Genomic DNA, 27063 nt, shown 5'->3' with positions numbered 1-27063 from the left:
CACACAGCGACCTTGGTGCACCTCTTTTTTTCTTTGCATCATGTGCTGTTTGGGGACTATTTTTTAAATCTGCCATCCTGTCTGACACTGCAGTGCCACTCCTAGATGGGCCAGGTGTTTGTGTCAGCCACTTGGGTCGCTTAGCTTAGTCATTCAGCGACCTCGGTGCAAATTTTAGGACTAAAAATAATATTGTGAGGTGTGAGGTGTTCAGAATAGACTGGAAATGAGTGGAAATTATGGTTATTGAGGTTAATAATACTATGGGATCAAAATTACCCCTAAATTCTATGATTTAAGCTGGTTTTGAGGGGTTTTTATAAAAAAACACCCGAATCCAAAACACACCCGAATACGACAAAAAATTTTCAGGGAGGTTTTACCAAAACGCGTCCGAATCTAAAACATGGCCGCGGAACCGAATCCAAAACCAAAACACAAAACCTGAAAAATGTCCGGTGCACATCACTATGTAACACAACGAGTTGATGTGATGTGCAAAACTTAGAGCACTCATTAACCACTGATTAATGGGCCTAAGAATTGAGTCACAAAGCATTATTCCGAGCAGCATCATCTGCAAAATCAAAGTGCATTTTTCCATTCTTATCCTCCTTGGCCTATCAGCTGCCTTTGACACAGTTAATCACCCTCTTGTTCCTTCAAACCTCTCTTGCACTCCATGACTCTGCCGGCTCTGCAATGTCCTCCTACCTCTCTAATCATTCTTCCTCTATCCCTCCTTCCAACTGTACCCCCCCCCCCCCTCCCCCCCCCACCACCACCATCTTCCTCTGGCTGCTGCTTTCTCTTTTTTCTCTACACCTTCTCCATTAGTGAGCTCCTAAGCTGGTGATACACAAATCCTCTACTCCTCCTCTGACCTCTTCCCTTCCACCCTCACTCATATTTCCAACTGTCTCTCTCTTCCATCCATTACTGAATGTCTCATTGTTTCTTAAATTTAACAGACCGAGGGCCTAATTCAGCATGGATCATAGATGTGCAAAAAAATGCACATCTACGATCCATTACCCTGACATGCGTGGGGACGCCCAGCACAGGGCAAGTCCGTCCCGCATGCCGGATCCAGCTCCCCCACAAACATGCGAAAGCATCGCACGGTGGGGATGCTTTCTCATGTTTAGGGTAGCCCTCTACCTATGCAGGCTAACTGTGAAGGCAGGCTGCTTCCCATCATATTTCAGTTCGCAGTAGCTGCGTGTGATATCACGCAGCTACCGCACCCCGTCATGCAAATGGTCTGGACACGCCTAAGTTGTCCGGACTGCGCCCTCCCTCCGCCCCTTTAATGCTGCCGCAATTTCTGTCTATCAGGCAGAGGGGTTCGCACAAGTGAGATGCTTTCGCATCTCACTGTGTGCACACGCACAGTGCGGCTGCTGCACATGCGCACACTTAACAGGGCATTGGAATGCGGCAGCGTTCTATGCTGAATTAGGCCCTGAGCTCATTATCGCCACCCTCCAGTGTATCCTCCTCCTGCTCCCCCAAGTCAGCTGTAATATTTTCTAATAAATTGTGACGGATATTTCCAAGACTCTTCGGGGGTGCCTCACAGTGAGACCAGCAGATTTCTTTAGCTCTGTTTTAAAAGGCCTGCAGAGGTATCAGGGGTTCCAGAGGAGAGGAGACAGAGTGCCACACACTGTAACAACCTCTTGATGAAAGAGGGTTGCAGGACAAGAGCATGTGGGTGTGAGGAAATAAATAATAACAGGGCATTAAATTGTGCAGGATTATTTAATGTTGAAGTTTGTGCACTGTAGGTATTAAGTTGACTTCTTTTACGGTAGCGAGGGCACCCAATCCGTTACGCAGCTAAACCTGATTACTATGGGCGCGATATGCGTGATAATGGGGATCACTAAGAAAGGAGATTGGGCGTGATATATCGTTTGCATTCCGCCCTACGTGTTTATGTGGATGCTTGTTCTCAAGGACTACACTAAAGTCAGTCAGTTTGTCTGGTTATTTACTCTGTCTCATTATCTCATAGTAACAACAAATATGTAATCCATACCAAAACATCTTCTGCCTTTCAAATGAAAGCCTGGATCACAGCCACAGTGGTAACTTCCAATGCTATTAATGCAGCGCTGATGACAAGGGTTTGACTCTTTGCACTCATTAATGTCTGTGTAGGTAGCAAACAAAAAACAAAAACATTGTTGCAGTAGAAGAAGAAAGTAGTTGCTAATGCCCTCTGCAATACAACTGGTTCAGGTGGTATTTGTAAATGTATGTTTAGTAATTTGTAACCATTTAAGAATGGTATAGTAATCAAAGCATTATACAGTATGTATAAGACATATCTAAATAAACCCCTAAAAAAATACTTCTCCTCCATATAAAACATTAGTCTCATAGATACCATTTATTCTGACTATAGAATGCATTTCAGATAGACTTATACAGTGTCACATATACACTACCATGCATATATGTGTATATTAGACACTTACTAAAACTACATACTGTTTACATTTCACAAATATCTCCATTATTACAAACTTTATATCAAGGTGTACAGTATATTAGGTACAGTGGATAACAGATAAACAAGACATCAGTCAGTGAGAGGCTGGAGACACGATCTTAAACTGGGATGCTGATGGATTACACAGGTTCTGTAGTTACTTCAAACCAGGGGAAATGCAGGTTTGAAGTCAACCAGCCACAGAACTTGTGTAGTTCCTTAGTGTCCCAGTTTAAAGGGATAGAATGATAAGCCTACGAATAGTCTAAAAATATGGTATTACATAACATGATATAAATTATTCACATTGGTGAAAAGTATAATAATATTATACTTTAATGTAAACTTCAAAGGGTGCCATCAATATAAATCAGATTTTGCAGGGTTCTTCTGTGTCCATCTCTTTATGGACACATTATTTATGATGCAGCTTGTTTCCATTTCCACTTCAAGCCTGCATTTCCTCTGTGTACTGTACCAAAGAAACCTGTTCAGACAAATCTAATAAAAGGTGGTAGAGCACAGTGATTTTACAGTCTTGCATATATTTATTCAGCCTTAGAACTTGAGAGGCTGACCCAGTTGACTACAGCAGAGGTGTAGCTAGGTGCCATGGTGCCTGGAGCAAGGGTATATTTCGGCACCCCCTCCCCTGTACTGAATTGGGTGCATGTTAAATTTGAAAAGAAAAATATTTAAAAATCCTAAATTGGTGACAAGGCCGATTCTAGACCTATTGAAGCTGAGGGCGAAAGTTTCTTTTGAGCGCCCCCATGTTTAAAATAGGTAAAATATAGGGGCGTGACTTCATGGGGATGGGGTGTGGACACAGAATAGTACCAATTCACATTACTCCTCACAGAAGTACCCCTTATACACTTTACGCCACACAGTGGAGCCCCTTATACAAGTTACACAACACAGTAGAACCATTTATACACGTTACACCACAGTAAGCCACTTATACATGTTACACCACAGTAGAACCGTTTATACACATTACACCACAGTAGAGTCACTTATATATGTTACTCTGCAGCTTCTAATACAGAGATAGGTTCTGAGGCAGCAGCAGCTGGGGCAGAGAGAGGTGCTGTAGCATCAATTTAGAGAGAGGTATTGTAGCAGCCGGGGCAGAGAGAGGTGCTGCAGCAGCTGGGGCTGAAAGAGGTGCTGCAGCAGCTGAGACAGAGAGAGGTGCTGCAGCAGCTGGGGCAGAAAGAGGTGCTGCAGCAGCCGGAGCAAAGAGTGGTGTAGCAGGACAGAAGTAACCCTGCTGCACAGCAACATTACAAGCAGACAGTGAGACCAGAGCCGGCCCTAACCAATATGCTGCCCTAGGCAAGATTTTGGCTGGTGCCCCCTAGCACCACCGCTAGTACTGCAGGACATGCCCGGCATGAGTCAGCTGGCAGCTCTGCTAACGTCGGGCACCTTTTATTTATGAAAATACATCTTATTTGCATTACTATGTGGCTAGGATGCCCAAGCAGCTTCTGCTCATTAAAATGATATACAGCATGCCTATATTCTGTGTGAGACTGTGGCTGTATCTGCATACGAATTGCTACATTACAGTGATTTCCAGGAATACACTGCAACGTAGCATTTCATATGCAGATACAGCCGCAGTCACACACAGAATATAGGCATGCTGCATATAATTTTAATCAGCAGAAGCTCCTGGTGCCCTTAAGCATACCAAATGCCTTAGGCATTTGCCTAGTTTGCCTATGCCTAAGGCCGGCTCTGAGTGAGACATAAAGAGGGTGGCAGAGCTCCAGCATGTGCTGGCTGTCAGTGTCTCCCGCTGTAGCCTTTGGCCTGACCTGTAACCTACCTAGTCTCCGAGTCAGTGTGCACCTCTCTGCTTCTGTGGCTGCCTATACAGCAGCCCACACTATAGCGTGTAGAGGGAGGGGGGTGTTAAGGCAGCAGCACGCCCTTTTGGTTTTCCAGCGCCTGGAGCTCGCGCTCCGCCGAAGCCTCCCTCGCTACACCCCTGGACTACAGTATGTGTACTTTTCCATGTGTACCCATTACATCTGATTCCCAGCAAATTAGTTTGTTATCCTGATCTAGGCTTGTTTTCTGATTATCATACTAAGCTGCCTGTTCCAGACTGAGTTATGTGTCCTAATTCTATTATTCCCTTCTTTTGTCCCTTATTAGCTGTCTTGTAGAACTATGTTGTGGTATGAAGGTTTTATGTGGCTTCAGCAACATCCTGCTTTAATAGTTTAAATATCCAGACCCATCTGTAGAATTATGCTGTATATGGTGTGCGAAAGTTTTCATCATTGCCATTCCCTTGTTATACAGGAAGTCTTTCTGCAGTCATTGTTCAGCATGACCTGCAGCTAATGTTAAACTTCTGCAGCTCTCCAGAGTCCTGTGGTAATTGTATACAGACTCAGTGTCAGATAAACCATACCTCCCAACTGTCCCGATTTTGGTGGGACAGTCCTGTTTTTCACGGTCTGTCCCGCTGTCCCACCCATGGGTCGCAGTGTCCCGCGGGTGGAGGGGCAGTTGGGAGATCCCCCCTCCCTGCCACTTGCTGCTCTGATCAGGCTCCCCGACAGAGAGGGACAGGGAGCATGCCAGCAGCTGACTGAGCGCTGGCCATGACCCCACAGTGACAAAAATGGGGGGGCGTGGTTTGCAATCGTGGCGTTTACCGTGAGGCCATGCCCTTTTCACGAGGCAATGCCCCCTTATTGTGATGTCACGCCCCCAACTTCAGGTGTTGTTGTCCCTCCTTACATGTCAAAGAAGTTGGGAGGTATGGATTAAGGCTTTGGTGGGGGGAGTGTAGATTAGATTGTGCATACTTCCTAACATGGCCCATTTCAAGAGGGACAACATGCTCTCTACCTGGACTTCCCTCTTAATATGTTTTTAGTCATCTGTGTTGAACTACAGGATTTAATTGATTGAAAGGTATTTCAACACAGGTGATTGCAATCATAAATTAAGAGGAAAGTCCAGGTAGAGAGCATTTTGTTCCTCCATTTTATTCCTCCTGAAATGGGTCATGTTGGGAAGTATGGATTGTGAATATTAAATTTAAACCAAAGGGGTCTATCAAATTGAAACTGCAGATGGAGCCACGGTAATCGTGGCTCCGTCTGTGCCTGGGCGCGCCTATAACCGCGTCCGGGACATCTCTGTGCGCTCCTGGCGTGACTATGTGTGTGCAATGGAGCCGCACTAGATGAGTGCGGCTCCATCTGTACAGCAAAAGTTTAATAATGCCTGGGCACTGTCTATAGTGCTACCTAATTGAGAGACAACTATTTGATGTTTTCTTGTATTGGAACAAAGATAACTTATCCTTAAAAGACACACAAAAATAAAATCGATAATTTATCTTGTCACATGCAAGAATAGCAGCAGCCTTTGCACTACTTACACACTGAGAAAGGACACAGGAGGACTCTGTGTGTGTGTGTGTGTCTCTCTAGGCCCAAATGTTCTCATTAGATAACAGGTTAAACAGGACCCAGACACCCAGGAGGGGTGGAGGAGAAGCTGGGATCCCTGGGTCACTTACAGCTCTGATACTCCTTACTCTCTGCATGCATTGCACACTGTCCTGCTTGCTTTCTGGCTGTTGCTGTACAAGCGGGAGAGCTAGTGATGTCATGCTCTGGATGGGGGGTCACCTAACAGAGGGGGGCCTAGGGTACAGTATTCCCTTACCACCACCCCCCCCCCACACACACACACACACACACACACACACACACACACACACACACACACACACACACACATTTAATCTGGCTGTGTACAGACTTCTTTAAAGTATTCTCATTTGGGTCTGTTTGGCTATATTTTGAAAATGCAGATATGTCCTTAGCTGCAGTCATGCCAAACAGACTCTCTTGGTACGCCAGGTCACGTCAGAATCTTCTAGCATCTGATGACTTTTTTGCTGAAAATGCATCTTTGTCACAACGCAATGCAACGAGGAGACTGTGCTGATTAATATGTTTGACACTTGGATATCTGGTTGCCACTGATTTTCTGAATCTGTATACAAAGTGCTACAATGTAGCAGCCACAGCCTTTTTCCAGTACAAGTTCTATTCTGCTCCATATACAGACTCAGTCAAACACAATATACAAGTGTCAAACCATACTGTGTATCAAATTAATCAACACAGACTCCTCATGCGTCCTAGTCGCATTGCGGCTAAAAATAAATTGCCCAACGTTAGCAGAGTTGCACAGGAACTGGCTGCTCACTTACTCCAGGCAGCTCTCACTGCATGGCGTATTGATGCTAGATGTATCCATATGCTTCATTTCATAACCAATATTATCAGTCCACATTTGCACCAGCCTTATCCTTTGCACAAAAGATCTGTCTGAAAACAGCATTAATTACATGTTATTACAACTCTCCATAGCCTACAATTCTGTTTAATCACCCTCAATAAACTGAGGTTAAGTGTGAACACCACAGTGCTGTAATAAGGCTCGATGCCACCCTGTGCTAGTCTCACCCCTTACCACATGATGTCATGCAGTTGGGGCAGAGCTGGCAAGCACCGGTATATGCAGTACTGCTTGGAGCATTCCAGACACTTTGCTAACCAAAAGCAAGGGCTATGTGGGGGCAATGGTGCCACCCACAGAGCCTGACACTCTTTGCAGCGGCACTGCTCACACGGATGTAGATCATCAAATCGACAGTGTCTAGGTCGACAATGTTTAGGTCGACCACTATAGGTCGACAGTCACTAGGTCGACAGGGTTTGAAGGTCGACAGGGTTTCTAGGTTGACATCTGCTAGGTCGACAGGTCAAAAGGTCGATGTCAGATTTTCCTTTTTTTGAACTTTTTCATACTTAACGATCCACGTGGACTACGATTGGAACGGTAATCTGTGCCGACTAACATCAACTGAATACAAAAGTTCCAAATGACTGTAGGGAACATGTACAAAGCACCTTGGACCCTACTTGTACTTTAGCTCCTGTCTCCTCCTCAGCCTCCTATATCAGTCACCTACTGTACCTTGACAGTCTAGGCCATTCGTAGCAGCTGTGAATCCAACTCCGCACTTCAGAACACATGTATAAGAACCAATTGTGTTTTTACACTGCTGATTTTTATGACAGATGGAATCTTCCAGAGTACACTCATCAATGTCTACGAAACAATATTAAAATTAATAATATATATTAATTTACTATTTCTATCACAAGTGCATGCATCAATGCATTATTGCATAAACATATAACAAACATGTGTGGCTAATAAGGATAGGAAATGTAGGCATTGCATGAGTGCTTCTAATGCATCTATGCTACAGTATATTTAACCTGAGCTGTAATCACCATATGGTGAAAATAATATTACTGGTACAGTATTAAGAGTAACAGTAATCAACATGAGATATAAAAAACCCACAAACAACCTCATTAATCATTGAATATTTGTGGCTTAATCCCCCAAAACACCCATTTTCAGGGGTTAACAACAAATATTTAGCATCCTCTGAATGTATCACAGAGGGATTGCAGCAGATATTTCTGATACTTGCTGCGTTCCCTCCATTTCCGCCAGCAGCCGCACCCCCTCATAAAAATCTATGGGGGTTGCGGGTGCTGGATTTAGCAAGATTGACCTTTAAAGTTGGAAGCCATGGGCACTTTAAGAGTTTAATAGTGTGGACTGGCTCCTCCCTCTATGTCCCTCCTACCAGACTCAGTCTAGAAACTGTGCCCGAGGAGACGAACAACTTCGAGAGAAGGAATTTACACAGATAGTGGTGAGATTCATACCAGCTCACACATACAAGGCAAACCAAGCTAACCAGTTTGAAAACTCAGCAACAGCTGAACAACATTACTTAACCAAGTAACAACAGTACTAAACCAAGAATAAAGCAGTATTGAATTAACCACAGCAGGATAACGAAGCGCTGGGCGGGCACCCAGCATCCTCTATGGACTGCGAGAAAAGGATTTACCGGTAGGTAATTAAAATCCTATTTTCTCTTACGTCCCAGAGGATGCTGGGGTCCACATTAGTACCATGGGGATGTACCAAAGCTCCCAGTACGGGAGGGAGAGCGCGGAGGCTCTTGCAGAACTGATTGACCAAACTTTAGGTCCTCAGAGGCCAAAGTATCGAACTTGTAGAACTTAGCAAACGTGTTCGACCCTGACCAAGTTGCTGCTCGGCAAAGCTGTAAAGCCAAGACACCCCGGCCAGCCGCCCAGGAAGAACCCACTTTACGAGTAGAGTGGGCCTTAACAGATCTTGGACAGGGCAAGCCTGCCATAGAATAAGCATGCTGGATAGTAAACCTAATCCAGCGAGAAATCGTCTGCTTAGAAGCAGGACACCCAATCTTGTTGGGATCATAAAGGACAAACAGAGAGTACGACTTTCTGTAACGTGAAGTCCTCTTCACATAAATCCTCAAAGCCCTCACAACATCCAAGGACTTTGAGGGAATTGAGGAGTCAGTAGCCACTGGCACCACAATAGGTTGGTTGATGTGAAAAGCCGACACAACCTTTGGAAGAAATTGCTGATGCGTCTTGAGCTCAGCTCTATCTTCATGGAAAATCAAGTAGGGGCTTTTGCAGGACAATGCCCCCAATTCAGACACCCACCTATCCGAAGCTAACGCCAACAGTGTGACCACCTTCCAAGTGAGAAACTTAATATCAACCTTCTGTAGAGGCTCGAACCAATTCAATTGCAGGAACTGCAACATCACGTTAAGATCCCAATGTGCCGTGGGAGGCACAAAAGGAGGCTGGATGTGCGACACCCCTTTCAAGGAAGTCTGAACCTCAGGGAGGGAAACCAATTGTTTCTGGAATAAAATGGACAAGGCCGAAATCTGGACCTTTATGGAGCCCAAACGTGAGGTCCACATCCACACCTGCTTGCAGGAAGAGGAGAAACCGCCCAAGTTGAAACTCCACCGTAGGAAACTTCTTGGATTCACACCAAGACACATACTTTTTCCAAATGCGATGGTAGTACTTAGACGTAACTCCTTTCCTAGCCTGTATCAGGGTAGGAATAACTTTTTTTGGAATGCCCTTCCGACCTAAGATCTGGCTTTCAACCTCCATGCCGTCAAACGTAGCCATGGTAAGTCTTGATAAGTGAAATGGCCCCTGTTGAAGAAGGTCCTCTCAAAGAGGAAGAGGCCTCGGATCTTCCAGTAGTAAATCCAGAAGGACCGCGTACCAAGCCCTTCTTGGCCAGTCTGGAGCAATGAGGATCGCCTGAACTCTTGTTCCTTTGATCAATTTGAGAATTCTTGGAATGAGCGGAAGTGGAGGGAACACATACACTGACTGGAACACCCACGGAGTTACCAGGGCATCCACCGCCACTGCCTGTGGGTCCCTCAACCTGGAACAATACCTCCAAAGCTTCTTGTTGAGGTGTGAGGCCATCATGTCTATGTGAGGTACGCCCCCAAAGACTTGTCACTTCTGCAAACACCTCTGGGTGGAGGCCCCACTCTCCTGTATGGAGATCGTGTCTGCTGAGGAAGTCTGCTTCCCAGTTGTCTACTCCCGGAATGAAGATTGCTGACAGCACCACCGCGTGCTTTTCCGCTCAGAGGATGATTCTTGTTACCTCTGACATTGCAGATCTGCTCTTCGTTCCACCTTGTCGGATTATGTAGGCCACTGTCGTTACATTGTCCGACTGAACTTGAATGGCCCGATCTTTTAGAAGATGAGCCGCCTGTAGAAGACCGTTGTATATGGCTCTTACTTCCAGAATGTTTATCGGAAGGCCAATCTGTGTCACCCCTGTCTGTCTACCCCTCCCCTTAGAATGTAAGCTCTCATGAGTAGGGCCCTCTTCCCTCATGTGCTTATACTTTTCTTTCTTTAATAATCCTCAACTGCCCAAATCCCGCAGTTTTTGGCCACCTGGAACTTATCTCTATGTTGTTTACTGGTGTAATTATGCTTAGTTACCCTGTACTTGTCCTATATTGTCTTCAACTGTAAGTCGCTGTTTTCCTGTTTTGATTATGTGTATATGTACTCTGTTATTGGGCACTGCGGAACCCTTGTGGCGCCATATAAATAAAGGATAATAATAATAATAAAGGCTGGATTCCAGACTTGACCACCTTCCTTGGAAGTTTTCCCCCAGGGTGACTGCTCCCCAACCCCTGAGACTGGAATCAGTGGTTAGAAGGATCCAATTCTGAATCCTGAACCTGCGGCCCTCCAGGAGGTGAGAAGTTTGAAGCTACCAGAGGAGCGAAATTCTGGCTTTCGGTGACAGACGTATCCTCTGGTGCATGTGAAGATGAGACTCCGACCATTTGTCCAGGAGATCCAGCTGGAAAGACCGTACATGAAATCTTCCGTACTGTAGAGCCTCGTAAGAGGCAACCATCTTCCCCAGAAGGTGAATGCACTGATGAACCGATACTCGGGCTGGCTTCAGGACATCCCGTATCATTGATTGGATCACCAATGCTTTCTCCACCGGCAGAAATACCCTCTGCACTTCCATGTCGAGAATCATTCCCAGGAAGGACAGTCTTCTCGTCGGCTTCAAATGTGACTTTGGAAGATTCAGGATCCAACCATAATCCTGGAGCTGCAACAACTTCTCCCTGGACGATGCTTTTATCAGCAGATCATCCAGATATGGGATTATGTTCACACCCTTTTTTCGGAGTAGAAGCATCATATACGCCATTACCTTGGTGAACACCCTCGGAGCAGTGGATAGGCCGAATGGCAGTGCCTGGAACTGATAGTGACAGTCCAGCAGTGCAAACCTGAGGTAAGCCTGGTGTGGCGGCCAAATAGGAATGTGAAGGTAAGCATCCTTGATGTCCAAGGACACCAGGAATTCCCCCTCCTCCAGACCTGAGATCACTGCTCTCAGAGATTCCATCTTGAACTTGAATTCCCTCAAATATGGATTTAACGATTTGAGGTTCAGTATTGGTCTGACCGAACCGTCCAGCTTCGGTACCACAAAAAGGTTTGAATAGTAACCTTTGTTTTCCAGGTGAGATGGAACTGGAACAATAACATTTGTCCTTTCCAATTTTTGAATGGCTTCTTGTAAGATAGCCCTTTCTGTCAGCAAAGCTGGTAAGCCTGACTTGAAAAATCTATGAGGTGGGTGCTCTTGAAACTCCAGTCTGTACCCCTGAGATGCAATATCTAGTACCCAGGGCTCCAGGCCTGAGGACGCCCAGACCTGACTGAAATTTCGTAGACGTGCTCCCACCTGCCCGACCTCCAGGCTGGGAGGTCCACCGTCATGCTGAGGATTTTGAGGAAACAGAGCTTGGCTTCTGTTCCTGGGAACCTGTCGGTGCAGGTTTTCTGGATTTTCCCCGACCACCTCTGAAGAAGGTGGTCGGGGATTTGGACTTCTTCACCTCTGCGGTCCGAAAGTACTGCATTGTAGACGCTGAAAAGGATTTCTTTGGCGTTGGAGTGGCTGAGGGAAGAAAGGTTGACTTACCCGCTGTTGCCGTGGAGACCCACGCATCCAAAGCCTCCCCAAATAGAGCCTGACCTGTTTAGGGTAGGTTCTCCACAATCTTCTTGGATTCTGCATCCGCAGACCATTGGCGCAGGCAGAGTCCCCTGCGTGCCGACACAGCCATGGAAGACGTCCGTGCTGTCAGATTACCAAGGTCCTTCATGGCCTCCACCATGAAACCTACAGAATCCTGTATGTGACGTAAAAACAATTCAGTGTCACTTCTATCCATAGTCTCTAAATCCTCTAGTAACATGCCTGACCACTTTACTATGGCTTTAGATATCCATGCACAAGCAATAGTGGGCCTAAGCGCCACGCCTGAAGCTGTGTATATGGATTTGAGCGTAGTCTCAATTTTGTGGTCTGCCGGTTCTTTCAAAGCGGTAGACCCAGGGACAGGTAAAACCACCTTTTTAGACAATCTAGAAACAGAAACGTCTACTATAGGAGGGTTTTCCCACTTTTTCCTATCCTCTACAGAGAAAGGAAAGCAACCAGAATTTTCTTTGGGATCTGGAATTTTTTTTCCTGGGTCTTCCCAGGATTTTTCAAATATAGCGTTTAATTCCCTAGACACAGGAAAGGTAAGGGAGACCTTCTTATTATCAGTAAAATAAGCCTCCTCGACCTGTTCAGGAACTTTGTCAGTAATGTGTAAAACATCCCTAATGGCCTCAATCATTAGTTGTACCCCTTTAGCAAGGGATGCCTCCCCCCGCAGTATGTCCCCATCACCGTCACCTGTATCAGAGTCGGTATCCGTGTTAACATGCATTACTTGGGCAAGAGCATGCTTTTGGGGGCAAAACCAGGGGACTTAGATGAGGTAGTGGGAGCTGAATACAACAAAACCTCCACAGATTGTTTTAAAACCTGTGTTTCAGTCTCATAATGAGCTATCCTAGATAAAATCTGGGATATCATCCCCTTAATAGAAGCCACCCACTTGGGTTTGGGTTCAGAGGGCTGAGACAGTGTATTGCATTCCTGAGTACATAGAATGGACTCTTCTGGAGAAGATATATACTCTGTAGCACAAGATACAGAGTCCCTGGACATGGTAATGTGGATTAAATAGCATACACACACACACACACACACACACACACACACACACACACACACACACACACACACACACGAAATTGTCAAACACAGTTTCCCCAAGTGCCTTCAGAGAGACACAGAGTTATGGAGGCAGCCCACACAGCGCCCCAGTAGACAGATATATAATAAATGCCTGGCGCTGACTGTGCAACCTTAATAGACTACACAGTAATGTTGATCGCACAGGATAGCTGGAGTTATGTGGAGGGTCAGTGCTCCCTGTCAGCGTCTCAGTAGTGTGATCTGCAGGGAGAAAATGGCGCTGGTGAGTGCTGGATCTGCTCTGAGGAGAAGTTCCGCCCCCTGTAATGGCGCGTCTTCCTGCACTTACAGAGATTATACTGACCTGAGGTAAATGTTGCTAGCAGTAGCCCAGTGTCCCTGATAGCGCTGTGACCAGTTTTAGGGGTGTCTGCGCTGGCTCAGCGCGCCGCTCACAGCGCTGCGCTCTGTACCTCTGAGCCCTCTGGAATGCAGCCGCAGCGATGCGCTTCCACCCTGATGCCGCCATTCTCACCGGATCCCCACTTGTCGGGTCACCAGCGTTCAACTCACCACCGACGTCTTCTGGCTTTGTTAGGGGGTGGCGGCAGTGCCTCGGCGGCTTGCGATCGACACCCTCAGGAGCTTAGTGTCCTGTCAGCAGCGTTAGTGGCCACTAATCTCGGAGGGTTGGACACTACTCCCCCCCTAAGTCCCACGAAGCAGGGAGGCTGTTGCCAGCAGCCTCCCTGTGCCTAACTCTAAGAAAAACAAGAAAACTAGAAAAACTCCTATGGAGCTCCCATAGCAGTGACTGGCTCCTACGGGCAAATTTTCTAAACTGAGTCTGGTAGGAGGGGCATAGAGGGAGGAGCCAGCCCACACTATTAAATTCTTAAAGTGCCAATGGCTCCTAGTGGACCCGTCTATACCCCATGGTACTAATGTGGACCCCAGCATCCTCTAGGACGTAACAGAAATAAGCATTTCAATGTAAACTTCAAGTAATAGAATGAAATACTGTCTGGGAGGGTTGGGTATCAGTGGCAAACGCAAGATTTCTAGAGGGGGGGTTTCCAAATGTAATCCACAGTCTACCACTCTGCAGAACATGGAATACAGTATTAATATGTAACACTATAGATGGTCTATAGTATAGATTGTATCAAACATTTAAATAGTATAAATAAGATAAGTGGTCATGAAAAGGTTAAACATATTATAATAAATAAATACGCAAACACAATGGAACCAGTACTGCACTTTCTAAACACACATTCTCCCACCTCATGAGAAGTCTCTTCTTCCTGGTAGCTACTTTTTCTGGTCCAGTGCAGTCAGGGGCGGATTGGGAACAAAAAGCGGCCCTGGAAAAATTTGTACTAGTGGCCCCACTTGGGCAGCACCAGAGGTGTAAGGTCTAGCCATGGGCCATGGCAGCAGCACCCTCCCCCCAAAACTTTCCAGATAGTGGGCATGTACAGCATCAATGGGGAAGTTAAAAATAAATAAAATTAAATATTAAGAGCACATTATATGATACACCTTCAATTTAGGAAACTATATCATTCTTTAGAAATATATATTTTCTTGCTTATTACACCAACCGTATCCCAATCACTATTCACTCAATCCTATATGTCAGCCAAGCAGGCAGACAGAGCATACACTAGATCTTCCGCAATCACAGGCTAAGTAGCAGTAATTTTCATATATGCAAATTATTTATCATCTTATTCATTATGTCTATAAAAAGGACCACATGTCCTCAAACAAAACAGGCCCCGCAGGTGCGTCGGCCCACCGGGAATCTTCCCTGTGAACCCTATGGCCAATCCGCCTCTGCACTGAGTGCTCAGATCCACACACAGCAAACTTGATAGAAGAAGCTGCTACCACTGGGCATGTGTAGCAGCTATGCTCTGTCTCTTAATTTGCATGATGTGGCAGCAGCTCTAGTAATCGTACTATGGCCCTCATTCCGAGTTGACCGCTAGCTGCCGTTGTTCGCTGCATAGCGATCAGTTAAAAAAACTGCAAAACTGCGCATGCGTATACACCGCAATGCGGGTATGGGTACAAAGAGCATTGTGGTTTTGCACAGGTTCTAGCGACGCTTTCATTCGCACAGCCGATCGCAAGGAGATTGACAGGAAGTGGGAGTTTCTGGGTGTCAACTGACCGGTTTCTGGGAGTGTTTGGAAAAACGCAGGTGTGGCTGGGCGTTTGCTGGGCAGGTATCTGACGTCATTACCGTGTCATTCGTCGCAGCAATCATTGCACAGAATAAGTAACTACAGGGCTGGTCTTGTTCTGCACAAAATGTGTTTGCAGCTGCTCTGCTGCACAGGCGTTCGCACTCCTGCAAAGCGAAAATACACCCCCCCGTGGGCGGCGACTATGCGTTTGCATGGCTGCTAAAAGTTGCTAGTGAGCGATCAACTCGGAATGAGGGCCTATATACCGTTGCTAATGTCAAAATTTGAGCCACTTGCCAACAGAAGGGGGTTTCCAGGCAACCGGAAATTCCCCCAGAGTTTGCCTATGGGTATGCTGGACCGGTGGTCAGGAGACCGCAGGTCACCATACCGACGCCGGAATCCCAGCTTGCAGATGGCCGGTGGGGGGTCCGAGCAGAGCGAAGCCCCTTGCTGGCTCGGTGGCGAGCTGCGTCTGCCACAGGTTATATTCCCACTCTATGGGTGTCGTGGATACCCACCAGTGGGAATAGTCCCTGTTAGTTGGCATGTCGACTGTCGGTACTGTAAGCGGGCGGGTTTCTGGCATCGATATTGTGACCGGTGATCTCCTGACGGTCATGTAACTGGCTCCCATCTGGGAAATGCTAGGAAAAGGTAGCACCACACAAGGTCCACATGGAAACGATTAAATGATGTCAAAAAAAGACCAACCCCAAAGACTGCTCATATTATTCTGACATTTCATTTACTTTGATAAAATGCACTTGCTAGTAATAGAAAATTATTATTTTAAGTTGTAAATCATGAGTATGCTATTGTTTCTATAACATAATGTCTATCATTATTTCTGAGCTTCTCCTCATCAACTTCATAGCATATTCACTTTGAATGAGAAACATTTGGTTGGTATGGTAGAGTGATATAATAAACTATTGGAGAGAACTATAGAGACATTTTGTAGGCATTTGTAATGATCATATACTGTATTTACTTTACTAACAGAATGGTATCAGAGTACTAGGCCCTTCATGTGTTCATAGGTACTGTACGCAAGGTTAAATGACAAAGTACTTACCATGACAGGTCCTTCCATTATCTGAGATCATGAGACCTCTGGGACAAGAGCAGTAGTAACTTCCCATAATATTGTGGCATAAATGTGAGCATGGTTTGTGGGTGGCACATTCATCATCATCTGGAAGTATTTAATAAATATGTGTTACACAGCCTACACAGATTACACCAGTTATTTGTGGAAAAGCTTTAAGGGCAGAACCCTGGCACACGCTGACGGGTCTAAATAATTGTAAAACTAAAACCAAGAACACAATGTCCAAATTCTGATTTTGGCTGTTTCTTACATTTTCCATCATCTTTAATCCAAAGTGTCTTATGTGGCACTATCTGACTCTTTACAGAGCCTTCTAAATATGCTTAGTTATTTCCAAGAGAAAGGTTATGGAATTCGGCTCATAAACCAACATGAAATATATTTCTAAGAGTGCTGTGGGAATCTGTTGACTGTTGAAACATGACATATACTTATATACTGTCCAGTATCTATACAGACAAGAACATTACTAGTCAAATAAATAACATACAAAAAAACAGAGCTTAGACAGTGCTACTACTCTGGATGTCTGTAGTAGCTAAAGAAATGTGCACGTTTCAAGTTTTTATTTTATGGGATGTGTTACATCCTCTTAGATACCTCTTAGATACTGCCTTAAACCATGAATAGCTGCTGAGGTGTCCCAAATCTGATATTCCAGAGTTGATAAAAAATATTTGTGCCATCTATGCGGGCCAGGTACTGTAGGCCTCTACTACATCATTACCACACAACTACAAGGAGAGAATATTCTCATTCTTTGTGGGCTTCAATTATGCCGGATAATTTAGAGCAAAGGCATACAACAATCTCACTTTGAGGTTCCACATCTACCACGGCTGTCGCATGAACATGCTGTAAAACACTGAACACAAGATCAACCACCAGTGCGTATGGTAATGTCGCAACTGCATCTCTGGTCAAAGTAGAGAATAACTTAGCGTTGCCCTTTTTAACACATATGCTTATGCAGACTACATTTTGTTGTCATTCTCCACCCAGTCCTTGTATACTATATTTACTGCGCAATATACTTACTAGAGGAGTTGCCATATACAGTAGGTAAAAAACTGCAAAATGTTATTTTATTGCAATCATATGCACCTATAGTCTGCAACATATTTACTACACCAAATGTGCAGTGCTGGAGAAACTGGTGCCAAGCAGACAATGGCTCAAATTTGGTGGCATATTAGCAAAGCCAACCTAGACAGTAGTTCACATTTTTAATAAGGTTATGACTATTAATATCCTATTGCCCTAGTGTACCTTCTTATTGCTTCTCCTTTTACCAGGCATTTATACTCCCAATGATAAATCAATTGACAATCCCTCACCTTCTTTAGAATGCGGATTGCTCCATTGCAGCAGAGTGAAAAAGCCTTACCAGATTCCATACGTTTTACCAGTGGACGGGATGCAGAGCTCCTGCTTTTAAATTAATATTTGCACCCTTACTACCGTACTGACTCCCTGTGGGCACACTAACTGGTCTCTACTACGTCCCTAAGGTCCCCCCGAGTCAAGCACCGGGGAGCCGGGGGACAACTCTGTCCTTGCAGGTTGCGGCCTAAGTGTGTCCAGAAGCCGGGGACTCAAGTTTCTATTGTGCACGTGATTTGAGCTACGGAGCGCGGGCGGATCATGGTCCGGAAGTACGCGACCGTGGGACTTACTCAGTTTTTCCCCACCGCCTACCAGCCTCCCCGGACCCCCGGAGGTGGACATCAGTTGGGACTCCGGGCTTGGTGGACCCTGGGCAGAGAGAGTCAGCGGCGGGACCGGCATCTGGTAGCCACGGCTGCCATCTTGAGTCTCCCTGCCAGTGCTGGGACTATTTCAGCTGTGTGCCTGACTGCCTTGGGAGAGCTTGGACACTGGCTGGTCCATGTCTAGAGCCCTTATTGCGCAGCACAAGGTCCCATAATCCAAAAAGGCCAGCTTCTAGTGGAGGGTGAGTGCCCCATAGATCTTACAGAAGTCATTTTGCATCTATAATAAACTGTGGGCAAACTGCTGTCTTCATAGAAAGTATATTCCTATGTTGCAACACCCCAATCTTGTGGTCACTGGGTGTAAATTACTTGCTCTGTACTGCACAGTTGTTTATACAATTAACCAAGCTGCTGGTTTTGTGAAGGCAAAGTTATTTTGGAACCCACTGAGGATTTCTGATAAGATGTTCTCGCGGTGAATTAATACACCCATGTCACCATTGCTCTGCATATATGTGAATACTAAATGTGACGTTCTAGAACGGAATAGTACCTGCAACATACCACCCTGTTCTAGTCTGTCATGGTCAGCTTACTTGGATATTTTCTTCTCTTAATTACGTAATGCCACCTAAACATCAGAAAGATTCAAACGGGGTCCCCCTGGTGAGCTTTTTCAAACAGACACGTTTGTCACAAGGTACCAAGGGCAAACTCCCTACTGATAAAGTTCATAAGCCTCTTTCTACAAATTCATGGCTCACCTGATCCACCGGGATGGTGGTGGCATCCAAGATGGGGGATGATGCCCCGTTAATGATTGGCTCTATGAAACAACTTCTAGCCTCCTTTAAGTCGGACATCTCGCAGGAATTTAAACTGGCATTGCAAAACTGCCAACAATCTGTAGACGCTATAGGCCAGCGTACAGACCACTTAGAAAACAAACTTGAAGAAGTGGTCAAATCCCACAACAAGCTTATCTCCCTTCATGAAGACCTTCAGGTGGAGGTTACGAAACTGTGCAGTAAAGTCGAAGATGTGGAAGATATATCACGTCGGAATAACATGGAGATCAGAGGAATTCAGGCGTCTGTATCAAATTCCAACTTAACAGAATATGTCACTGATCTCTTCAGGAAATTGCTGCCTACTGTCCATATTACAGACTTTCTGCTGGATCGTATCCACCGACTGCCTAAAGCAAGATCTGCCCCAAGGGATGCGCCAAGGGACACTCTCATGCTGTTCCATTATTATCATGCCAAGGAACAGGTGCTCCAAGCTGCTAGATCCGTGGACACCGCCTACTCAATACTTGGAGATCTTCAGGTCTTTGGGAACTTATCTGCTGCTACGTTGGATCAAAGAATGTCCTTCACTCCACTCACGAGAGCTCTCTGGAAGGCAAATATCCAGTATCGCTGGGGTTTCCCTACCCATCTGATTATCAGACGAAGTGGTAATACAAGTGTCATTACTTCTCCAGAGAAAGGTACCCAACTTCTAGTTTCCTGGAACTTAGAAGCGATTTCTTCTGGGCTCCCAAGCACGTCCAAATTAACCCAGGACTGGTCAAATGTGAGCAACTACACCTGTCGATATTCTCAATGTTCTATTTGTTCATTTATATCTTCTAATAGGCCCGAAGTCTGTTGGTCCTTCATATGAGGATTCATATTTGCGGACTGATGAACAGACTTCTTTTGATATTATGGATATCATAGGGTTTCTCTCTACGTATGTGGAATTATGTTCTTTTACTTACTGTTTTCCTCTTCACAGCATACTTTTTTGGTACTCGCTTTTTCTGTTGCAATGGTACCTAATGACATAGTTTGCACAGGTTCGGTTATATGTTTCGCTGATGTGTCCCTCATCCGGTTATCCATTCTTCCGTTTATTTGCGGGAGGGTGGAGCACCAGTAGATTTCAGTTTAATATGTACATCATTCCATTTTCAGTTCTAGGTTGAATGGTGGTGGTGGTTATGGATGCCACATCCCCCAAGGTGCCACCACTTTTGGTGGTCTAAAGTTGCACCTATATGGTGCATGGTTTGTTTATTTTCTATTTTTTCCCATCCTCTCTCATTCCCCCCCCCCCCCCCCCCCCTTCCCCTACTTTAAATTTGAGGTTGCTGAAAGAGACTACAGGGAAGCAGGTATCAGTGTATATTCTCCCACGAGTGACGATGTTTGCACTTTTGTTTTGCTATTACCTTACTAGTCCGTACTAATATGCAATTTTGTTAGGATTTATTATGGTTAATGTAATTTCTTTGAATGTCAAGGGTCTAAATTCTCAGAATAAGCGCAAACTAGCGCTATCTCATTTTGCTAAGCTTAAAGCCCACTTTGTTGCACTGCAGGAAACCCACTTTATGTCCCCTTCTCCCCCAACATTCTACAATAATAAGTTTCCACTGTGCTATATGTCTAACGGCCAAAGCAAAAAAGCAGGGGTGGCTGTTTTAATATCTCACTTCTGCAATTTTTTAGTGACCAAGCAGCTCTCTCACTCCTGATGGCAGATATTTGATATTAGTGGGCTAACTAGATTAGAAACCCGTTACCATAGTGGTAATCTATGCCCCCACTTCCAAGCAGATCCCCTTTCTTCTGAAGTTCTGTAATGTCCTTCAGTCCTTTTTAACCGGGTCCTTGCTCTATCTAGGGGATTTCAATATGGTATTTGACCCAAACTTAGATAAAACATCCAAGCACCACCCCCTGAAGGCTTTACCTAAATGCGATAATTCCGCAGCGTTTATATGCATAATTCATGAATATGAACTATATGATGTGTGGAGAGCCAAAAACCCTACCGGTAGAGATTATACTTTTTATTCCCCTGTACATGGGTCATTTTCCAGGATTGATTTAGTGTCCTCAGATACTATCCTGCCAGTTGCATGGTCCGATCATTCAGCCCTGTCTTTATGCTGGGACCCCCATTCTTTTGAGACTCCACCAGGTCCCTAGTGTCTCGGTGAACACCTTCTTTCTAACCAGGATACTACAAACTCAACTGCCCAAACGCTTACTCTGTACCTAAAAACCAATAACCCAGCTGACACTTTTGTGTTTACGCATTCAGGCGGCTGCACGTCTGCGTAAACAGAAGGAGGCCTATCAGAGGGATGTAGAGACTAGGTTAACTGACATCGAGACTAAACTCAAATCCTCCACTTCTAGTAAATCCCTTTACCGTGAACTTCTTAAGGTTAGAGAGGAATGGAACGTTCTTGCTCTGACAGAAGTTCAAAAGAATCTGTTTAGGTTGAAACATAGGTTTTACGTTCAAGGAGATAGAGCGGGCAGATTATTAGCTAGGAAACTAAGAGCAAAAACTGCAAAGGATTGGGTGAAGGTGGTCACCAATTCCCAAGGTACAAAAGTGACAGACCCAGTAGACATAGCATCAGCCTTCGCTGATTACTATGCTTCTCTGTATAATCTAAAAAAATATTTTTCAACTCCACAACTGACATCTGAAGATATTAATAATTTTTGGGGGAAGATGTCCCTGACCCGTCTGGAGAAGTCAGATCTCCAGACCAATGAACTCCCCTGGTCAGAGAGCGAACTTCGACAGGTTATTAAAACCCTTCCATCAGACAAATCATCTGGCCCAGACGGCTATATTAACAAATTCTATACCTGCTTCCAAGAGAATTGATCCCGGTGTTGACTCCGGTTTTAAATGAAGCCTCTACACTGGGGTTATTCCCCACTGAAATGTTAGAAGCTAGGATAGTCATATTCCCTAAACAGGAAAAAAACCTCAACTTTAGTAACTAACTACCATCGGATAGCCCTCTTGACCACGGACATAAAGATCTACACAAAGCTAATAGCGAATATGCTGAATCCGTTTATCTCTGCCTTGGTCACATGTGATCAGGGGGTTCAGTATGGTATGCCGGCGACCAGCATACCGGCGCCGGGAGCCCGACCGCCGGATTACCGACAGTGTGGCGAGCGCAAATGAGCCCATTGCGGGCTCGCCACGCTATGCACACGCTATTTTATTCTCAAGTGTCGGTAATCCGGCTGTCGGGATATCGGCGCCGGTATACTGTGCGCCGGGATCCCGTCAGTCGGCATACTGAAGACCACCCGTGATCAGGTCGGGTTCGTTCAGGGCAGACAGGCTCCAGATAACACCAGGAGGATCATTGATGTATTGGATGCCTTCTCCGTGTCCCCACGGCAGCTGTTACTGCTTTCGCTGGACGCGGAGAAGGCATTTGATAGACTTCACTGGGGATATCTTTATGCAGTTCATGGGAAGTTTGGGATGGAGGGCAGAGCTCTCTTCTCTATAGCAGCATTGTATTCAAACCGGACCACCAGAGTCTTTGTGAACGGTATCCTTTTTTCCATGTTCCAAATCACTAACGGCACGTGTCAGGGTTGTCCATTATTCCCACTGGTTTTAGCTTTAGCGACAGAACCTCTAGCGGAAGCTATTCGATCCAAGGGGACCGTGCAGGGTCCAGTTGTCTATGGCCACGAATATAAAATCAGCTTATTCGTGGATGATATTCTCCTCACATTAATAAATCCAGACACATCGTTATGACATCTACAAACGGTTTTGGAGGAATATTCTTCTGTTTTGTATTACCAGTTGAATACCTCCAAAATGGAAGCATTATCGATATTTTTTTCCCTGTCCCAATTACATTAGTTGAAATCCCATTATGAATTTGCCTGGCAGGATAGGAGCTTAAAATATCTGGGGATTCAGATCACTCCGAGAGTCTCAGACCTCATTCCCAGTAATAACCTACCCCTTCTCAATAAAATATCCTTATTATTATCAAACTGGATGATGCACCATGTGACTTGGATGGGCTGTATTGCCGCTTTAAAAATGATGGTACTTCCCAAATTATTTTACCTGTTCAGAACGATCCCTATTCTGATTCCCAAAGCTCTACTATCCAAATTTAATTCAGCCTTCATAAAATATGTATGGAAGGGAACAAAACCTAGATTAGCTCGGGCCACGATATCACTACCCAAACTAAAAGGGGGTCTAGCGTTCCCTGATATCTATTTATATCAACTAGCGTGTATTCGTTCTCATGTGGTTGCTTGGTTGGTAGGAGATAATCCCAAGCCCTGGGTGATTTTGGAAAGGGGCTTGGTCTCCCCACTTCCATTAGCTGATGTTCTTTGGCTTCTGGAGTCAGAGGGTCTGTGTTATTGTCTCGCTCGGTGGTGGTACTCTCAGCATGCAAGGCCTGGCTAGAACTGGTTTCTAAAATGACTGATACCCATCTTCCCTCATTTGATTTGTCGCTAACTGGTATAGCTTACCTGATCCCGGATTTAAAATTGGATGTCTGGGTTTCCCACCGCCTACCCTAGCTTGGTGGAGCGATAGTGGATGGTGCCCTCCTGCCATATAGTTAACTTCAATCTCGATTTTCCCTACCCCATAGGGACTTCTATAAATATCTACAATTTTGTCACTGGTTACATAGCGTTATGCCGACCCCCCATAGAGTTACCCATCTTCCTAAACACTTACGGGTTTTATTAGGTAGAGTTGATAGTAAAGTGGGTGTTAGTAGGTGGTATAATCTCATTATCGCCCTCTATTCTCCTTCGAAACTAAACTCATTAGAGAAATGGGAAAAAGATCTTGCTTGCACAATCTCGGTTAAGGAATGGCGGGGGGTGTACCATACCTGTTTCCATTTATCTAAATGCATGTCCTATTTGGAACATTTTTATAAACTCTTACATCGCCTTTATTTCAGCCTGTCTAGACTCCACTCCATCTGGCCGTCCAACTCTAATATGTGTTGGCGCAACTGTAATAATGTTGGTCACTGCTCCATATATTCTGGTCCTGCTCTGCGTGCACTCACTAATTTTTGGTCAGCGGTATATACCCTTTTATCTAAAGTCCTGGGATTTCACATAACCGCTGCCTAAACTAGCTCTTCTTCATATATTCCAAGACGATCTCTCACCAAACGATCGATATGTGATGGGTCATATTTTAATCTCAACCAAACTGCTGATAGCACAAAATTGGCACACAGCCTAAATTCCCACCTTAGCAGTTGTCGAACGCGCAGTCCAATCCCATTACGAATTTGAGACTGCAGGTTTGATCTATCCCGGACATCAGTCAAACCATCTCACCCGCTGGTCTCCTTGGTATACATCTAAGTCTCTTAACCCATCGGGATATACCCCTTACACTACCCACCTCCACTGATCCCCCTCAGGTGCCCCCCAAGTTCACTTTATGTTTTACAACTGTATGATGGCTTTTCTTTACTGACCAGTATATGACTATGGGGGTCATTCTGACCCGATCGCTGGCAGCAGTTTGTCGCAGCGCAGCGATCGGGTCAGAACTGTGCATGCGCTGGCAGCTTTCATTACCTAGCAATCGCCTCTGAGACAGAGGCGTTTGCTAGGTGGGAGGGGGCTGAACAGCGGCGTTAAGCCGCCGTTTAGGGGGAGCGGTCCGGGCAACGCAGCCGTGGCCAGACCGTTGGGGGGCGGGCCGCGGCGGCAGGAGCTGCGCTGGCCGGGAGTTACTCCTCAAATACAAAGGCATCGCCTCTGTGCGATGCTTTTGTATTTGTGTGTGGGGGCCGGCACTGACATGCGGGACGGACTAGCCCTCTGCTGGGTGTCACCCGCATGTCTGAGTTAACGGTCGCAGCTGTGCTAAACTTAGCACAGCTACGATCAACTCGGAATGACCCCTCTATCTGTATGTCAACTCTCAGTTCGAACATGTGTTGGCAGACTGTCTTGTAACATTGTATTTATATGATTGTATCCCCCCCCCCTTTTTGTCCCAATTTCCCTTTTCTTCTTTCTATATTCCCCCCTCCTATCTTATACTTTACAAAAATTCAATAAAAATCTCATTTAAAAAAAATAGTACCTATCCTCTCCACCCTATCTTGGTGGGCAACATTTCCTAGGTTTTGACTGCTGACAGATATCTAATTGAGAAATGTGTAACCATGAGCAGGTATTTTTCTCTTTTTCTCAAAAAGTACTTTCCTTGCTCAAATCACCCTCAATACCATTTTCCTTTATCCAACTCCCTTTTTTTTGTCAGTATATACTGCATTCGAAAAACAATAATAATTTAATTTAAGTTTCTATGGGGGAGATGTACTAAACCTTGGAGAGAGTTAAAGTGGAGAGTACCAGCCAATCAGCTCCTAACTAAGGATGAGCGGGTTTGGTTCTCTGAGAACCGAACCTTACCGGACTTTACCATTCGAGTCCGGATCCGAGTCAGGCTCGGGATTTCCCGCCTGACTCGGAAACCAGAACGAGGCAAAACGTCATCATCCCACTGTCGGATTCTCGCGGGGTTTGGATTCCATATAAGGAGCCGCGTGTCCCCGCCATTTTCACTCCGACATTGGAGAGTGTAGAGAGAGGACGTGTCTCCATTCTCTCGGTGTCCTCAGTGTCCGTGTCTTGTGCTGAATCTGTCCAGTCACAGTGCTTGTGTCCTCTGCTGCCATATGTCCAGTGCTGCTGTATAGGGTGCTGTGTTGTGCTGCATCAGTTCAGGGTGGTGTATTGTGCTACATCAGTCCAGTGCTAGTGTCCTGTGCATCAGTCAGTCCAGTGACCATTCACTGTGGTGGTGGCGGCGGTGGTGGTGGTGGTGGTGTTATCCGCTGCCATATGCCCAGTGCTGCTGTATAATTATCTGTGTTGTCCTGCATCAGACCAGTGCTAGTGTCCTGTGCATCAGTCAGTCCAGTGACCAATCACAGTGGTGGTGGCATCTGCTGCCATATGCCCAGTGCTGCTGTATAGGGTGCTGTGTTATCCTTCATCAGACCAGTGCTAGTGTCCTGTGCATCAGTCAGTCCAGTGACCATTCACAGTGGTGGTGGCATCTGCTGCCATATGCCCAGTGCTACTGTATAGGGTGCTGTGTTGTACTGCATCAGACGAGTGCTAGTGTCCTGTGCATCAGTCAGTCCAGTGACCATTCACAGTGGTGGTGTCATCTGCTGCCATATGCCCAGTGCTGCTGTACAATTATTTCTGTTGTCGTGCATCAGACCAGTATTAGTGTCCTGTGCATCAGTCAGTCCAGTGACCATTCACAGTGGTGGTGGCATCTGCTGCCATATGCCCAGTGCTGCTGTATAATTATCTGTGTTGTACTGCATCAGACGAGTGCTAGTGTCCTGTGCATCAGTCAGTCCAGTGACCATTCACAGTGGTGGTGTCATCTGCTGCCATATGCCCAGTGCTGCTGTATAATTATTTGTGTTGTCGTGCATCAGACCAGTATTAGTGTCCTGTGCATCAGTCAGTCCAGTGACCATTCACTGTGGTGGTGGCATCTGCTGCCATATGCCCAGTGCTGCTGTATAGGGTGCTGTGTTATCCTTCATCAGACCAGTGCTAGTGTCCTGTGCATCAGTCAGTCCAGTGACCATTCACAGTGGTGGTGGCATCTGCTGCCATATGCCCAGTGCTACTGTATAGGGTGCTGTGTTGTACTGCATCAGACGAGTGCTAGTGTCCTGTGCATCAGTCAGTCCAGTGACCATTCACAGTGGTGGTGTCATCTGCTGCCATATGCCCAGTGCTGCTGTATAATTATTTGTGTTGTCGTGCATCAGACCAGTATTAGTGTCCTGTGCATCAGTCAGTCCAGTGACCATTCACTGTGGTGGTGGCATCTGCTGCCATATGCCCAGTGCTGCTGTATAGGGTGCTGTGTTATCCTTCATCAGACCAGTGCTAGTGTCCTGTGCATCAGTCAGTCCAGTGACCATTCACAGTGGTGGTGGCATCTGCTGCCATATGCCCAGTGCTACTGTATAGGGTGCTGTGTTGTACTGCATCAGACGAGTGCTAGTGTCCTGTGCATCAGTCAGTCCAGTGACCATTCACAGTG

General features: G+C 45.7%; 1 protein-coding gene across 3 annotated transcripts in view; it reads right to left on the bottom strand.

The window, feature by feature from the left end:
* Window positions 1–27063, bottom strand: part of HMCN1 (hemicentin 1) — a 1072092-nt gene that overhangs the window by 85176 nt on the left and 959853 nt on the right. For 2 of the 3 annotated variants that reach the window (XM_063940215.1, XM_063940213.1), the window contains 3 exons: window positions 16388–16507; window positions 7529–7663; window positions 2045–2158 (listed from right to left, as the gene is read on the bottom strand). In XM_063940215.1, coding sequence (XP_063796285.1) covers window positions 2045–2158; window positions 7529–7663; window positions 16388–16507 — 369 coding nt within the window. The remainder of the gene's footprint in view (window positions 1–2044; window positions 2159–7528; window positions 7664–16387; window positions 16508–27063) is intronic. The other variant, XM_063940214.1, reaches the window with a different exon arrangement.

Source organism: Pseudophryne corroboree, chromosome 9 (genome assembly GCF_028390025.1).
Source record: "Pseudophryne corroboree isolate aPseCor3 chromosome 9, aPseCor3.hap2, whole genome shotgun sequence".
Taxonomy (NCBI): Eukaryota; Metazoa; Chordata; class Amphibia; order Anura; family Myobatrachidae; genus Pseudophryne; species Pseudophryne corroboree.
Note: the sequence above shows the minus strand (reverse complement) of the source record. Positions and strands in the feature narration are given on the sequence as shown.